The 16861-nt window shown below is 44.8% G+C and overlaps 1 protein-coding gene across 3 annotated transcripts in view; it reads left to right on the top strand.

Moving 5' to 3' along the window:
* Positions 1 to 16861, top strand: part of ZNF423 (zinc finger protein 423) — a 234640-nt gene that overhangs the window by 71101 nt on the left and 146678 nt on the right. For 2 of the 3 annotated variants that reach the window (XR_008735140.1, XM_055726858.1), the window contains exon 4: positions 3094 to 3174. The exons of the other annotated variant lie outside the window; for it this stretch is intronic. Coding sequence is in view for 1 of the 2 variants with exons in the window: in XM_055726858.1 (XP_055582833.1) it covers positions 3094 to 3174 (81 nt within the window). In the remaining variant the exon portion in view is untranslated. The remainder of the gene's footprint in view (positions 1 to 3093; positions 3175 to 16861) is intronic. 3 annotated transcript variants of the gene reach the window in all.

Here is a 16861-nt window from a genome sequence, read left to right on the forward strand (position 1 = left end):
AGGGCAGGATGGTTAGTTTCTCCTCTGGTGCAGCAGCATCCCATCCTCTTTCCCCTGAGTGCATATTGCTCTGTGGCCAGTGAATTTTTTTGGTAATTAGTCCATGTTTTCTGCTCTTCTTTTTGGGCATAAGTAAAATGATGCTTAGCCAAGAAAAAATACAGGAAATAGAGTACAGCAAGGGCGGGAGGGTCAGGTGGGGGCTTCGGCTCGGTCTGGCTCCCACCCCAAGAGTATGCTCTCCTGTCTTACTCTGGTCTCCGGAGGAGAGGACCCCCTGCTCTCATTCCCATCTACTTGATGGGAGGAAGGACAGAGTGACATTGCGGCTTTTCCCCACCCTGCAGGTGGAGAGGGATCACAGCCCCATGCTTGCCGCCAAGGCTCCTTGCTCGGCATTCTCATTTAAATCCTACATAGGTTGCAAACTTGAAAGTGCCTTAAATTGAAAGGCTCCTTCTTGCAGAGTAGTTTCTTGGCCAGCTGACAACCATGGCATTGGCCTGAGACTTCTGCAAATGACGTTCATACTTTATTGCAGGGTAGTAAGCTAGGAAATGCCATTGAATAGAAAAAAATCTTGCTTTCCAAGATGGAAAATGAGTTGCACAGCCCGTGTGGGCACTGGTCCTTTCCAAAGGATCCATCACAGGGACAAGTCATTCCCAATGCCATCTCACATGGGGAGCATGAGAGGCAGGAGCCCAGGAGGGCAGGCGAGCGGCAGCACGATCCCAGCATGTTCCTGGGTGGCCTCTGCTCTGCCACTGCCCTGTCTCCTAAGTTGTGCTGGTACAGCTGTTGGTGGTGCTGGGGTGAGCCCCACCAAAAGAAATGCTATTTTTAGCTCAGGTGTCTGCTTGGGTCTGGTTCACTGCATGGTTGCCCCCAAACAGCTGTAATGGCACAATGTGGGGAGCGGAGCAGGGTGCAGGGGAGCGGGCACCACCGGCGTGTGCTCCAGAGGAGGGGCGTAAGGTTATGAGTGGCGACCAACATTGCTATGAAAAGGAGCAGTTTTTTTCCTGAGGCAAACAGACATTAAAATGTAGCGACCTAGACATTCTATTAATATCAGTACAGTCAGTGTTTTCACACCTCAGTTTTTATTTATCCTCAATGTAATATTCTGTTAATGAGACTAAGAAAAATAAATTATATTTTTGGGGACGTATCAAAATAATTTGCTAGAATTCCTATTGCTAATTTTTGATTGCAGGTAGCATAATTTCATGTTCTTTTACTGTCTTCACATGTGCTGATGATTTACAAAGACACCTTGTCATAAAAAGGCAACATATAACTATCTGCATATACATGAAATAGGTGCTAATTATCTGTCTCCATGTGAGGGTATCCTTGTCCAAAATGAGAGTGTCTATTTTCTATTTAATCTAGTGTCCTGAGTTGATCTAAAGTAGATAGGAAGATTGCACTCGTATGTTCTGGAATGAAATGTTTCCATGAAGAGAATCTGGAATATGGCTTGATATTTACATATCCAAAAAATTCAAAACCTTTCAGATCCACCATGATAGCCGTGAGAATTTTTGATGAAAGCATGAAAATGCACGTCTTTCTTCAGTTCATCTGAAAAGACTTCACCATCCAGGTGAAAATCTAAGACTGCATTAGGAAGTGTGGTATATTTAAAGATTTTACCCCACAAAATAGGCTGTGTGACTGTGTCCTTAGTTACCCTGCACTCCTTTTGCCTATAGTGCCTGCTTGACACATCTGAGGTTGTAATGCAGTGCCCGACCTCTTGGCAAGCTAGGTTTTCATGTCTTAATCTGAAGCAGGGCTTTCAGTCGTGTCTACATGGCTCCAGATCAATACAGGTAATATTTGTAGTGATAATATCACCAGGCTGATAATACAACATAACTAATGACTTCCTTTGGGATACTGAAGTTAGGGAAGGGATTGTAGCTCAGGAGTGTTGCAGGATTACAAGAGATCACTCCAAAGAATAGGATAAACCATCTATTTCACTGGAATCCCTTAGAAATTCATTACGGTGTGCTGAAGTTATAATACAGTCTGAACACAGCTGCTTTGACATGTAAGGAGGTAACAAACAGCCATTTCCCCCCTTGCTTTTTCATGTATTTCAGACTTGTTTCTTTGAGGAGAAAACCACTGATATCTAGACATCTCTGGTAGCATAAGTGCATGGCATTCCTTTTGATGTCAGTGTAGTAGAGATGTTCTCCTTCTGACAGAATTAGGTGCCTTTTATACCTTTTGCTCATGACTGATGTCTGTGATCGCAGGTTGTAGGTTTCCAGTGTCTACAGGGATCTGAAAAGGGTCTAAATGGGGGCAGCTTGTACTGAAAGAACATCACATTTCCTTACCAGCTCATGTCTTCCCTCATCTCCCAGCTTGCCCCCACAAATGAGCTCTCCTGCAGCAGTCCTGGAAATAGTACCTTAAACAACTAGTAAGCATCTTGAAAAATACGCTGAGAATAAATAAAAACACCTAGTGTATACACTGCTTTTAAAATTAATTTAAAACTCACAGGTATCCCATGTCCCCTTAACTAGAGAAGACTAAGTAATTGCCATCGGCATTATGTGCAGTCTTTTTTATACATTTTTTTGCATACCGCTGTTATTGTGTAGACATTGTAGCACGATGCTATCTTACAGCGTTAGTTACAAGAGTAAAGAATTGCACATGGATTTACAAATTACTGTGTCCTCCAGCCAGCACCAGGGGCTGCATACCTCAAGCAACTATTCTGTGGTATTTCGTGTGGTGGCTGATGCAGGGTTGGTTGTTGGCGATGAGAAGTGGCTAAAAAGCTATGAGATTTGCCATTTTGCTTGTGTGTTTTAATCCACCTGCATTAGCCTGGGTTTAGCTCCAGTATTTTATTGTGCTATTTTTGGTTCCTCCACCCATTGTCACCCCTTTCCTCCCGTGGGTCAGAGTAGCCTCACGTAAGCTTTTCTCTTCAGTTTCTGAAGTGAATGTAGAGTGTTTTAAAGCAAATTAGCGCATCAATGAAGCGGACAGAAGTAGGTTTCGGTGGGGTCTCTGAGCATTTCATGAGGTCCTCTTCTGTTGTTGATAACTTTACAGGTTGTCTGTTTCAAACAGCAGCAGAGCTATATATGGATATTGCCAGCTTGGAAGCGGCTGATTTTTCTAAACTACTGTACGGTAGGAACTAGTTTATAATTAAAGTCTTGCAGTTGCTCCTTTTAAATGCCCTGTAACTTGTACACTAGGCTTACATTTGAAATGAGGTATTGTAACTGTTTCATGCTAGTGTATAATTTTGCATTTTCTTGTATTTCACCTGCTACAAGAATTATAATTGCCATGCAACCGTATATGCGGGATGCTTATCCAGAAAACCATATACGGCAGCTTGTCAACAAGTGATGACGTCTCATGAATGTTTTTGTCAGGTGGCACTTTGTACTTCCCACTGACAAAGAGAGACTTCTTACCTGTATTTCCAAAATTAGCCCTCCCCCAAATTGTAATCTTTGGTTGCACCTGATTGGCAAGTCAGAGATCTTTTTGCTGCTGCTGTTGTTGCATCTTTAAATTATCGATTTACCGATTGTCCTCCACAAAAGAAACTGAAATACAGTTGTGAAAAAGCAGTGTGGAAACTTAATTATACACCTAGTTTATACAGCTGTGTCTCTAATGACCTACTGGCCCTAATTACTGTGTTATGGCTCAGTCTGAGTGCTCTTGTCCTTGCCAGAATTCTGCTCCTTTCTCTTAACCTGACTAGTGTTTCAAGCTAAAAAAAAAATAACAAGTTTCCTTTTTTGTTCTTTTCTACGTTGTCATGCTGAAATGCAGTTTTCCTTCTTTCCAGAGGTCGTAGCAGTGTTTTAAAATTGGCACCAGAAAAGCTCAGTAATATCACAAACTGTAAAAACACGGATTTTCCCTGGAGTCCTCAGTTCTCGCTGTCTAGATCTGAAAATGGGCACAGGGGCAGTGTTTTTATTGTCAATCACTTGGAGGGCTCTGGGCGCAGGCTCCTGTCCTTAGTTTGTCCCAGGCGTCCCCTCTCCAGGTGCAGGGGCAGCAGGGCTCCCGAGGGCTCGGGCAGCCACCTTGGCCGTGGTGCCCAGGCTCTTTGCATGTCTCCCAGTGGTCAGTATTTGTGCCCAACGGTGCTGAGAGCTCCAAACCCCCAGATTACTGTAGGGGTACGCCTGGCTGGATGGTCCGAGGTCTGGCTCCCCTGGCTGCTGTTACCACACAGGTGATATTTGAGTTTACCTGGAGGTTCCCAGCCAGCCTGCAAGGACGCTTTTTCCAGCCCTTCTGCTTACACATAACAGAAAATTAGCGTGCTGATAAGGTGCTGCACTGCCCGGCTTTCTACACAGGTGCTCAGTGAAATAACTATTTATCGTGTAGCATGTAAAGCATATTCCCATATCTGAATCTGGATCTGAAGTCAAACAGAAGCACAGTTGCAAATTTAATGACAAACACGGCATACAGTAATCTTGCCGATACAGTGGTTTCGCAGCCCATCCTGCGCAGCGTTTCCTGAGCCGCCAGCACCGGGCTCTGCACCCACACAGGGTGTTTGGCATCAGTGGGGGGCTGCCCGTGACGGTGCTTTTAGTGTAGTGTTTAATGTATTGCATACGTTTGTGAAAGTTGTGCGAAGTGTTATGCTCCCTAACAGCGCTGCTTATCCGGCAGATCGGAGGGTCACCCAGCAGGCGAAGGTAGGTGAGACCCCCGGGCTGCTCCGCTCCGCCCGTGCTCAGCCCTTTGGCACGGGGAGGCGTTAGCAGGGGCTGAGTCTCGACGATCATTTCTTGGGCTGTCTCTTGGAGTTTGCAGGCGTGGCGGTGCCTGTAAGGATTTGCGGTGGGGGGGGTGGGGGGTGTGTGACGTGAATTTAAAACGATGCTTGCTCGCCATAAACACCCAGCTCGGGATTTGCTTTGTGGCCTCACAGAGGGTCTCCCACAGCGGGGCACGGCGGTGAGCCCGCAGCAGATCCCCAGCTGCGCAAGAGCCGTCGCAAGGAGCTGGGCAGTGTGCTCACCGATAAGAGCGTGCCAGTTGTGCCAGACGCCGCCCCCTGCAAATCGCCACGGCCACCTTTGTGCCGGGTCCCTCCGGGGACGGTGGCAAGGGAGGCAGCACCAGGCACTGCGCATGCAGATAGGAGCGCTGCCAGCACGGCTGCGGGCAGTTTGGTTGCATGTAACCAAAACCCCTGGCAGGAGGGGAGGTAATGAGCTATCTCTACCCCTTTCTCAGCTTCCACGTAACCAGCAGGCATTGTGGATGGCCCAGCTATGCGTTCTGAGGCTGCACAAACATTTCGTAGCGATGATGATGTCTCTCCTCAAGCAGCATATGTTTTTCACACAGGAAGGATATTTTCCATGTCATTTTTAACCGTATGGCCCAGTGAGGAGCTGAGGATGACAAGGTAGTGTGCTTGTATTGGCAAGGGACTGTTTCATTCTTGCTACTTTAATTGAGTTCTTTTATCTAGTTCAAAAAGTAGTCTGCAAAATAACACCAGGTATACACGAAAATGGATAGAAGAGAAAGTGGGTGCATGTTTTAAACAAGGCCTCTTAAAGAAAGCGCATGTCCTTTTGAAGTCTTGGACAGTGGCACTTGGTGCTCTGAAAAGCCACTCTCATCTCCTGAAACACTGCTGCATCAGAAATGGGGAAACAAACAAAGACCGAAGCACCCCAGATGCTGCGAAGCAAGAGCTAGCTGCTGGGTGCTGGCTGTGAGAGCTCCTGCATGCAGCAGGACCTGTGTTCGGGAACTGGAGCCTGTCCAGCTTCCCCCCGCGCCACCCCAGACCCCACACAGCCTTTCTGGGGCACCAGGGCACCCGAGCTCCACCTCCCCTTCTCCCCCAGCTTTGGATTTCTGTTTGCAAAGGATAATCCACTGCCGTGTTACAGCAGAGGGAGTATTGTGGGGGTCTGTGTAGGGCAGGTTTGTTTCTCAGCATTATAGAAATCTAAGAAACAAATAAATGGGGTTTGAAAAAGAGGAAGGGGGGAGGTGGGGTTTGCGGTGGAAAAGCTTCTTCCAGGGCTAAAGCCTGCCAAGTGCTGCAAGGGCAGCTGTGCCTCCAGGAAGGAGGATTGCTGCTGCCCTAAGCAGGTCCCAGCATTCAGGGGGTTGTAGACAAAACCCAATATGTGAAACTCAATTCAGAATTGCAGTGAGGATAGCCTGGAGACTACAACAGATGCGTGGTAGTTATAAAGTGGCCTTTAATAATGCCTTAGAGAGCTCGGCGGAGGATGTGCTGGGGTTGTCCTGTCTCAGACGGACAAGAGCATAGATTGTTTGTGGCTAGGGCACTGTGCTAGGGCATGCACTGCTTTCCTGTGCGTTGTTGAAGGACAAAACAGTGTTGGCCATATCAACAGGCTTGGTAGATTCAGAGCCATCAAGACCTTCAGCCCACAGATCTGAGCGGTGAAGAGGAGGTACATTAAAAGTCTGCCTTTTTCCTGATTTCTTCCTCTACCCCTTAGCAGACCATTGGGTAAGTAGTCTTCATATAAGGATGGCTGTATTGAGCCAGCCTGATGGTCCCATCGTGCTGTTTCCCCAGAATATTCTCCTAGCTGTCAGCAAACTTACCTGGGCACTTCTTGGTGCTTTTTATTTAAATTCCTGAGATAGTCTTCTTCCATGAATTTCCATTTTGAAGTTTCTCATCGAAGCAGTTTGCATTTAGCATCTCCCTTGGTGTGGAGACCCAGAGTTCACTTGCATACCGGGGAAAAGTATCCCCTTTTGTTCACTTCAGCTTTCTCATCTGCTTTCGTTTGATACACCTCTGGTTCTTCTGGTGGAGGAGACAGTGAGTGATTGACCCTTTTCCACCTTCTCCACCCACTTGTGCCTGAGCAAGCTTACTTTGCTGCCCCCTGCACTGTCTCCAAATCCATATTTGCAATCCTTTTACTAATGCCTCCTATATTTTGACCTGGGGTAAGAGATGGGGCTTATGGTAAAGCATGGCTGAATGGGTAAGTTACGTCCTTCATCACTAGTGCTAGAGATGTGGTCATGTTTGCGTGTCTGTCCTCGTTCCCGAGCAGGAGGCAAGGGACAGTACTTGCCCTCGTGTGAAGACCTGGCAGACAGAAAGATGGTGTCTGGCCATGTAGGGGAAAAACAATTAAGACTTCAGTGTTTATTAAGAGAAAAGCAACCAGCAGTGCATTTCAAGCACTCATCACACAACATAATTTTGCTGTTGGAAGTAGCGGGATTAAAAAAGTCTTTCTAATGCTGATCTCTTTGAATTTGTAGAATATAAATGTGTTTTTTTTTTAAAAAAATCAATTTAAAATAAAGGAAGCGTGTGTACAAACATTGTCAAGAATTCCTATCTTTCATTTTTTAAAAACAAGCTCTAGAAAAAATCCCCACAGAAGTTCTGTAGTGCATATTTGAATGCTTTTGTTGTAGCCTCATTAAACTTGGCTTGTCTGCAGATACAGCTGGCATGTTATTAACTGTGCTCCAGGCTTGGGGAAGCCAGAAAGCAGCCTCCACCCCCCGGTGCCGGCTGGCTTTAGGGAAACGTGCCAGCATGGGTTGGTCCTCCTCAGCTGGCTGGCTTTGGGAGCGCTCGCTGGAGCATCTCCGCATGGCCTCTGGATCTGGGAGCCCAGGGCTCAGCCTGCCTCAAGTGCCGACTCGAGGGAGGGCTGCGTGGTGTCCGTGCCGGCCAGCAGCCTGCACGCACGCAGCACAGCAGTCCCTTGTGAGCAGAATGGATCCACCAAGGTACGTGGCCTCCCGTCGACAGCCTCAACCGGGTGCCTGCATTTTCTGTAGGGATCTCACGCCTTTCTTTACTGTGGGCTGGCAAGAAGCAAATTAATGATTGACTGCCAAATAGTTTCTCTGTTCTGTACAAACTCATTATTGGACTGAACCAGTCAAACTGAATAAGGGAAATATTTTCCCTGCACCTGCTGGAGAGGCTGTTGCTCTCCAAGCTGGGTTTGCACATCAGAAGACCTCCACCAGAGGTCTGAGCAGCTTCTGACTTTCTTCAAAGCTTTGGCAACAAGTATGTACCTTTTGAATGCTGTTTCATTTAAATAGTTTTAATAGGTGTTTTTGATATTAAGGGGAATTTAAAAAATAGATTCCATAATTTCATATTCTATTCAAAATGGTTGAAAATATATTCAGCAGAAATTTAAGTTAGATAATTTGTATTAAATATAGGTAATGTTATTCCAACTTTTTGCTTATTATAATCAGCTTTCATTCTTTTAATGAAAAAAAATTGATTTGGGCTTTCCAAGGCACTTGGTCTGTTCGTATTAAATACTTCCCAGGGCGTTTGAGCACTTTGTAGTCTTTAAAAGTTTAGACTAGCAACTCCTTTCTGACACAAAGAAATACTATTCTTATTTTTGTCATCATGGAATTAAGAAGTCACTGTAATTTGGCTTAAGTTTGGACTGTTAATGGAAGGGGTGTTCCTTCTTTCCATCATCTCCTACCTTGTGCTGGTACAAGGTTTGTGTTGTCTTTGGGAGCTGACATTGCTGACAATTAAAAGGATTAATTTTTAGTCTCTGCAGCTCCCGGATCTGGTGCCCTATGGAGCTGCACAAGCCTTGTGTCAACATGAGGGGGATGAGAGGTCAGGGTTTGGGGAATAATATGAGACTTTCCCCCTTAAAAGCCCAAGTTATTTTGAATGAAAATGACTGTAACTGTGTCTTCACCGATTTGCCTAATGATATACGTGAAGTTGGTGGAAGAGCCAAGGTCTTTAATCCAGGTGGGTTTTGTTGCCAGTTTCACCTGTAACCGTGGGGGTGAGCTTCCTCTTGAGGGCATCATTTTTTGGCACATGGGTCCATGTCTTCTTTAGGCTTCCTTGAAAATCTTTCTGAGTAATGGTGAAAGACTTTTTGGCTCCTCCTTCCGTTGCTACTCAATTACTGTTAGCCTTGCTGAGGAGGACATAAGGAAAGGCTGAAGAAGCCCACTGCTTTTCTCTTCTCCAGGGAATCTGTTACATTAAACATTTCAATAGATTTTTGAATGTAATTCCCAGTCATTTCCTCTACAGTGAACTCAGTTCACTCATGCAGACTTTGTACTTAATGATATTGCTTAAAATAAATGAGATTTGATATAATTTATATTAAATGGTCATTTTAGAAATCTCCATCTACTAATTATTCATTAGAAAATTTGGAAAGACAGAAGTAGGATAAATTCCCTTTATGACCTCGCAGTCTAAAGAAAAATATAAATGTATACACCGTGTTCATTTTCTCTGAGCAAAACTGAATGCAGGTGATTTACTGGACTCCAAGAGCAGTCTAAACAGATTTGAATGACGTTGTTCAATCTGCATCAATAAACCATAGCAAGTAACCAAGCCAAAAATTCAACATGCCTCTAGGACAGGTTTTTAGCATGATAATACTCAGCTTGTGGTCTGTGTTTGCACTGTATGGGATTTTGCTTTTTTGGGTTCTTAGGTTGTCTTCTTGAGGTGACCACCCTCTTTCCTTCCTTCTCCCCACTGCCTGTGCTGGTGTCCCTTGGGCTCCCTCCTTGAAGGCTGTCTCCTTGCTTGCTCCTTTCTGGACTGCCACCATTTCACGTCTTGCTCACGGCAGGCTTCTCCCTGACGCTGTGCTGGCATTTGTCCTTTCCTGGCCCCGCATGTAACTGAGTCACTTCACAGTTTATGCATTTAAGTTACACCTTACTGTGTTACTGTTGCCTCCTTCACTCTCAGCCGCAGTTGCTTTTCTGTCCGTTGTCCCAGAGCCGGCTGTTCCCTGAGGCTCTGTACATGTGCAGAACCTTCCTTGCATCATCCCACGGTGACCAGCATCTGCAGATCTCCTCGAGGTGCTGTGAGAAACCAGGCTGCTCTGTGTGCTCTTTCAGAGGCAGTCTCAGCTAGATTCAGATGAGTTAGACATGTGCTAGTCAAATCTTCGATCACAAAATTATTTAATTTGCATTCAGACTGCATTCCGATCCAACCTGCGTAGCTGCTTGATCTCACCTTACAGCCTTCTCTACTCCTGCCTCTATTACAGACACTTGCCATGATTTGTTTTACAAGAGCTGTGTCATGTAGGAATTGTATTCCATTATGTGTTTTAATGGTGTGACTGGGTTTGATTTTGACCAGAGCCTTTGGTACATACAAATAAAGCAGACAGTCATCCTTGCTTTTTTATGGAGGATAGACAGGCATCTTTAGGAGGCAGTCACAATGCTGTTGCATTCCTGACACAAACAAGACAAATTTAATGCAAAATTTAAAATGAAAGAAAATGAAAGTGAGTAGGATTTTCTTGTCTCCTAGCTTAAATGAGAGAATGCTGAGTTTTCTGGCTGCCAGTTTGAGCTCTGGACATGCAAACATCAGGAGGGAAGATGCTCTTTCTCTCGATAACTAGGTATACACATACATATCTATGATGTACAAAATGCTTCCTTTTATGTTAATCAGATCAGTTTTGAAGAGCTGACTAGCTACAATTGGCTGAATTGAAAATAGCATCATTACTTTGGGGGAGCATCAGTCTTAATTAAAGGAGAAACGAGGAGAGCCAGTCCTTACAGCAGTTTAGGGGACTGATTATGCGAGTGGTACTGGAGTTGGGAAAAGTGTACTTTGAGTTAGCAAAAGGCTGCTTTTCCAGTGGCTGCCACAGTAATTGGCTGTGCATGTCCGGATCACCAAGTGACAGGCAGGAGGCTCAGCTCGTGGAGAGTCTGGCCACTCCAAACAGGGGGGAGAGGGAGGGTGGGAGGGAAAGAGGATGGGGAGAAAAAACAATTTGTGAACTTGCCCCTTTTGAGATAGCAATGCTTCTCTCCCCGTGCCCAGGATCATTGCTGAACAGCCAGCAGCTGCATCCCGCGCTTCTTTTGCTGTCAGCGAATGTCACTGCAGCAACCTCAGTAGTTTCAAGGAGCCACTATTTGTACGTAGGGAATAGAGGAAACTCGGATAGAAATGCTGTGGTGTGTGGGCTGCTCTGGGTTTTGCTCTGAGGAAGAAGATCTCTGCAAATGTTTTAAATTAGGCTATCCTTGATAATTCTGGTGGTATGGAGTCCAACCAAAATTTCAGGAAAAAATAAGTTGCTCTGTTAAAGCAGACATAAAAAAAATGAAGGGCTTAACTTTTGTCCCGAGGGTGATAAAACAGCACCACACAGCTGAAAATCAATCTGACCTTCACCCACGTGATGCTGTTGTCTCAGTCTGTCTTTCATTTCCTTTGGTTGAGTGAAGGCCATGGCATTCAGTAGGGAGAAAAGCCAGAGGGAGGTGGGGAGAATCCTGTTTTCTCTGGAAAGGCTTCGGTGCTTGCATAAGTTGACTCCATAAAGAGAGTTGCTGTAAAACTTTCAATTTTTTTGTTAAATTAAAAAAAAATTAAATTAAAAATTCCTTCTGCTCATAATAGCCAGCAATCACATTAAGGTAAAGAAGATGTGTGCTGTAAAAAAAAAAAAAAAAAAAAAAAAAAAAAAAAAAAAAAAGGTGTTTGTGATATAAAACATTGTTTTAATTAAACCTAGAATTAGTCGGTATTTTGAAATGAAGGCTTCATGCAGCAACAGGAAACCTGCACATTCATTTAAAAACAGAAATTTGTACCCAAAGGGGAGAAAAAAGGCCAATTATTTTTTCCAGACCATTTTAAAATTGTATGTTGCAGGCTTTGCACAAACAAAGAGAAGGTACCTAGATACATGTATGTTCACACATCAATAAATCAACAATTAGGGCTTGTGTATAAACAATATTACTGATTTTCAAAATAGAGCTACAGTTTTATTTGGCGAACTACTCATTTTGCACAACATCCTGCAGCAAGTGGTTCCCACCTCATTTTCCTGAAGACAAAGAATTAACTAAATGAATGAGTAAAATTCTGTGCAGAATTTAATTCTGTTAAACAGCAGCACCAACAAAGCGGGAAACTACATGCATAAGCGCTTGATACTTTTCAAACACAACTTTTGCAATTGAAATTGCAGTTCATAACTGTTCATGCAATCCTCTGCTTCTTCCATCCTCACTGAATTTCAATGCAACCCAGAGCCAAAAAGTTGCCGGATATTTCTGTTGGGAAGCAGGAAGTTTTCCACACAGGCTTTACAAAACTAAGGTTGCTTAAAGTTCTGCCTGCTGTAAACTGCAGTTTTTCTGATGCATCCGATTACATGCAGATAATGTCCTTTCGTGTCATAAACTGCTGTGTTGCGTTATGGGTTGTGCTACAGATGCCCTAGCTGCAGTAGCACGGAGGCAGTAAGGGCTATCTGCTGTGTTCTTTGTTCAGTAAATGTTGCCTGTTTAGGAAGGTCTATAAGAAATGTCAAACTTCTTGTTAAAAAGATAAAGACAAGAGATTGGATTTAGCTGGAGAGATTAATCTCTGCTTCATAAAGGTTAAGAATTAAACAATTTGTTCATTAATCTGTTTGGGATGATTGAGATTAATTTGTGACCAGCCTTTTATTTGTGTGGTTTGTGTGATGTGTCAGCCATTGCAGATGCTATTTCACATGGTATTAAAAAACACAAAGCAGCAAATGTAAAAAGATGTTGGGACCTTTTCTTGGCGAGCTCTGCTACTCAGGTCTCCGTGTGATATGATATGCCAAAATGCTATTTGCATAAATGTAGAATTTAATAAGTTATCGTTCTGATTAACGCCATTAACTGCTTAACTACTGTAGAAATTGGCTTCCAAAGTTGCTTGATGGTAGCTGTTGCTCTCCACGTCATTCCATTTGCTGTCTCGCTGGGGATAATGGTATGCAAGGGAAAGCAAGAAGGTCAAGGATCTTTTTGTTTAGTCTCTTTGCACATTAAAAGTTCTATTATGTGTTTGTATTGCATGTGGTTTCCAGTCTGTTGGCTACAATGCTTTCAAAATCCATTGATGATGAGTTTGTGAGGCTAAATATATCTTGTGGGTTATGACTACCAAGCTATCACTTTGTGTAGCAGTCAGGGCCAATATTTAACAAGTGTTTTTCAGAATGAGGAATTCTGAAACCGAGTCAAATGATCTCACAAAAGGGTTAACAGAAATGCTAATACAGAAGATGACAGCAAACGCTGACGGTGGGGGTGTTTGAAGCTGTGCTATGCTGCTTGTGGGGAAGTGGTTCTCAGGTTGGGTTTTTTAATGGGTTTTTCGGGGGGTGGAGGAGGGCTGCGGTATTGTTGTGAATGACACAGCCGCCACAACGCTGAATGGGGTTGAAAAAAGTGGCGTCCTCTACAGCCATCCCTTTCTCTGCCCCGGCAAGAAGTAGGTGCGGCGTGCTGTGGTGGGGGCATGCGTGGGGGCCCCGTGCGGGCTCACCCCACGGCTTCCCACTGCCCCGTTGTCTGCCCCCCTGCCAGAGCAGAGCCGCCCGTCTGTCCCCCCCGCCGCTGGCAGGGCAGTCGGGCTCCGCCGAGACCTCGCTGCTGCTTCTTGCCCGACATTTAAGGGAATGCAAAACCAGACTGCAGGATGCAGCCACATCCTAAGGGCTGGCACAGCCGCCTTGCTTGTTTTCACTCTCCAGCTAGTAGACTGACCTTTTAAAAAAACAGTTTCAGCTGCTGTGAAGCACTGACAATAGCTTTAATAGATTTCATTTTGGTATTAAATAGCTATGGTTACATCCAGATAATGTAAACTAGCAGCCATAAGCACGCTTTAGCTGATTGTTTCAGGCCATGTACAAACTCAGGCAGATGTCACTGCCTCCTTGCCAGGCGTTAGCACAAGATATTCATTTTCTTTTAAAATGAAAGCAGAGATTTTATTTTTGTAAAGCAATTTCTGTTCTGACTGCATGAGTACCTTCACACCTGTCAAGTGAAGCCAGTATGCTTGTTCCCGAGGGTACCCTGACATCTGGGAAATTCTGCCTCAGCCCAGACTGATCCCCTTCGCAGCGTCTTTGGTATTTTGAATTGAAATGGAGTTACACCGTCACACATCATCCTTTGCATTATGCTGTTCTGCTTCAGTATATCCCTGCTTTTATAACTTTCGGTTTAAATCCCGCTCTTGGGCTGTTTCAGGAGTGTTGCAGTTATCTGTAAGCTGTCTTGATTTTCACTGTGCGGCTGGTAAGCTTAAAAACATCTGCAGACAGGGTCAGTCCAGCTTGCTAGTCTGTAGAGGATATTTACAAAGTTTCATAAGGCTTGGACCCATACCCACACCCATCCTAGATGCAGTGTCTACAGATTTATCCCCGAGAGCCTCTTACAAGCTTTGTTTGTATTACTATCTAGAGCTATCCCACTGCAGAAATCCTCAGGAGAGAGAAGTGGTCAAGAGTACTTAGAAACATCTGTTAAAAATTCAGACAAACACTGCACTGTCATTAGAAGCAGTTAGGATGGGGCGAATTAAATTTATCATGTGGTGCTACAGGAAAAAGGGACGGGTTTTTTTGTTGCTTCACTTTTCCTTAAAAATCGATAGTTTGGTCAGTAGATAGAGGAAAACGCCCCTGCAGAGCACGCTTGGGGCAGAGAGCTGCTTTCTACCAATGTCACCAAGTCCCTTGAGAGCCAAGCCTTGCAGTCTTATGGGAGCACTGTTTCCAGAGCACTCGCATTTGGTTCAAGAAACCCTGCATTAATTGTGCAGACCTAGAAAGTGGCGACATTAGGAGATAAAGTGACTTCACTGTGATTTTTTTCTATTGCTTGCCACACTTAGGCGAAAGGGAAGAAGTTGTAGCAACAAATCTAGTGGGTGAACTCTCCAGCTGGTTGCTGTTTTGTGTGTGGCTACATACTGGATTCAGTGAGTACTTGAGAAGTACTGGCATTTGTCCTCGATGACGTGTCATGAAGTTACAGGCAATTTGGCAGAAAAAACAAGTTTTCTTATATATGAGGCCAGACTTGCTGTGATGTTGCATTTCTTCGTTGTAGCAGCCCAGCTCAGCCCCCCCCACCTGACCCCGCTCCCCACAGAGGACACTCATCTCCCTTTCCCATCCTCTGCCTACAAGCAGGACCAGAAGCAGCATGAGCTGTGCTGGTCGGCCGGGTGGCACGTGTGCTGATTGCCAGAGCAAGGCTAAGTGCTGACTCTGTTCTTAGCCTTTCTCTCAGCCGAGACATGAATTGGGGTCTCTGTCCTACTCAATCAAAGGTATGTTCGTCAATCTTATAGAAACTCAATTTTTATAAGAGGAACTCAATTTCTCTCGGAGCCCTCTATCCCCAGTCAGGTGTGATTCAAAAGTTAATAGGAAGGGACAAACAGTTAAGGCTTATGACAGGCAATATAATCACATAAACCTTGTTTTCTTAGGGTGCCAGGCTGAAAAAAAATCAACACAAAGCTCCTGAGAATAAATGAGTCACTTCAGATTGAGACTTGATGGACAACGTTGGCTTTGTTATCACTCTGCAGGTAGCAAGGGGATAGGGTTAGGGAGATTTTCCAGAAATGTAGGAGAGTCGTTATTACAAGGGTAAAGCTTCCTCTGCCATGCACCCCCTGTAGTGGACCCTGCATTACCCTGGTCCCTCCTCCTTTTAGGAACCTTTTGAGGGAAAGTCTCCTGTGACAGGAACATCTCTCAGGTCTTTTCATCTGTGAGCTGCCAGGTGAAAGAATGGGGCTAGAGAACAAAAGATGTTCAGATACCGCAGACAAGCTTTTGTAGGATCTGCCACGTCAGCTGTCTCTCATAAGGTCTGCTGTATTTTCTGTTGATGGTGCTCTTCCCCCGAGGATTTCCCCACACCTGGGAGTGCCTGCCATAACCAGCACTGATATTTTCCTCAGTGCCTTTCATTTCTGCATACAGATGGAGCCAGGATATCACACACTGTCCTTGCTCTTACTCTGTTCTGCTCCTTGGCAGTCCCAGCTTTCCTGGCTGGGAGCTTTCATCCCACCTCCCTCTCAACCTTTTTCAGGAGGGGCTTTGCAATTATTTATAAGCTAGCTTGTCCTGTTTTCTGACATTTTCAGTAGTCTGTGGAAGAGGAAAGCTAAGTATATGTTCTCTGGTTTTGCAGGGAACAGAAAACTTGAAGTAAATGTTGCTGGTCTGTGTCAGCAAGATGTTCTTTGGGTTTTTAGGAGGCAGGGAACCCTCCCTTTAACATCAGTGGTCTTCTGGGTGGAAAAGGTCTTAGTGGCCTGTAGCCACCTCTTGCCTTTGATGTGTTTGGAGATCCTGGAGGGGGAGGCAGGCAACTCACATGTTTGTCAAGGGGAGGCTGGATGTCCTGCTTTGCCTGTATTCCCACTCACCACCCTCAAGTGGGTTTTCTCTCTCCCTCCTCCTACCACGTGTCAGAATAAGAAGCACCCTGTTATTTACCTCCTTCTCCTTCTCCTTGTTGTGTTATGGGGCTCGAGATTTTCCAAAATACAGCATGGTAAGAGGCAAAGCTATAATGATTTGGGCCTCATAGCTCCTCTGGAGGCATCTTTAGATACTCTGAATGAACTAAACGTTTGTTCAAGCTGAGGAGCAGCCTTTTCTCATTTTGCTCCTGCAAATAGATGGGATGAGTGACTAACTGTTCCTCTGGAAGCAGTAAAGTTGGACGGGCTTGTCTGCTGCCCAGTGCTACAAGTTGGATGATGAACTTATCTATTCACCCTGTCCTCCACCACGTCGATGTTTTGCTTGCCTACATGCATTACATATGTGTGAGAGAATTATAGGGCTCCCACTACCAAAGACAACTCAAAATGCAGCCTCTTCTAGAGAGAGCTGTATTCCCCCTCCAATGTTATGCACACAGAAATCAAATTTCTTTTGCTTTTGACCAACCTTAGATAAAAACTGATGGT

Source organism: Falco cherrug, chromosome 14, assembly GCF_023634085.1.
Source record: "Falco cherrug isolate bFalChe1 chromosome 14, bFalChe1.pri, whole genome shotgun sequence".
Taxonomy (NCBI): Eukaryota; Metazoa; Chordata; class Aves; order Falconiformes; family Falconidae; genus Falco; species Falco cherrug.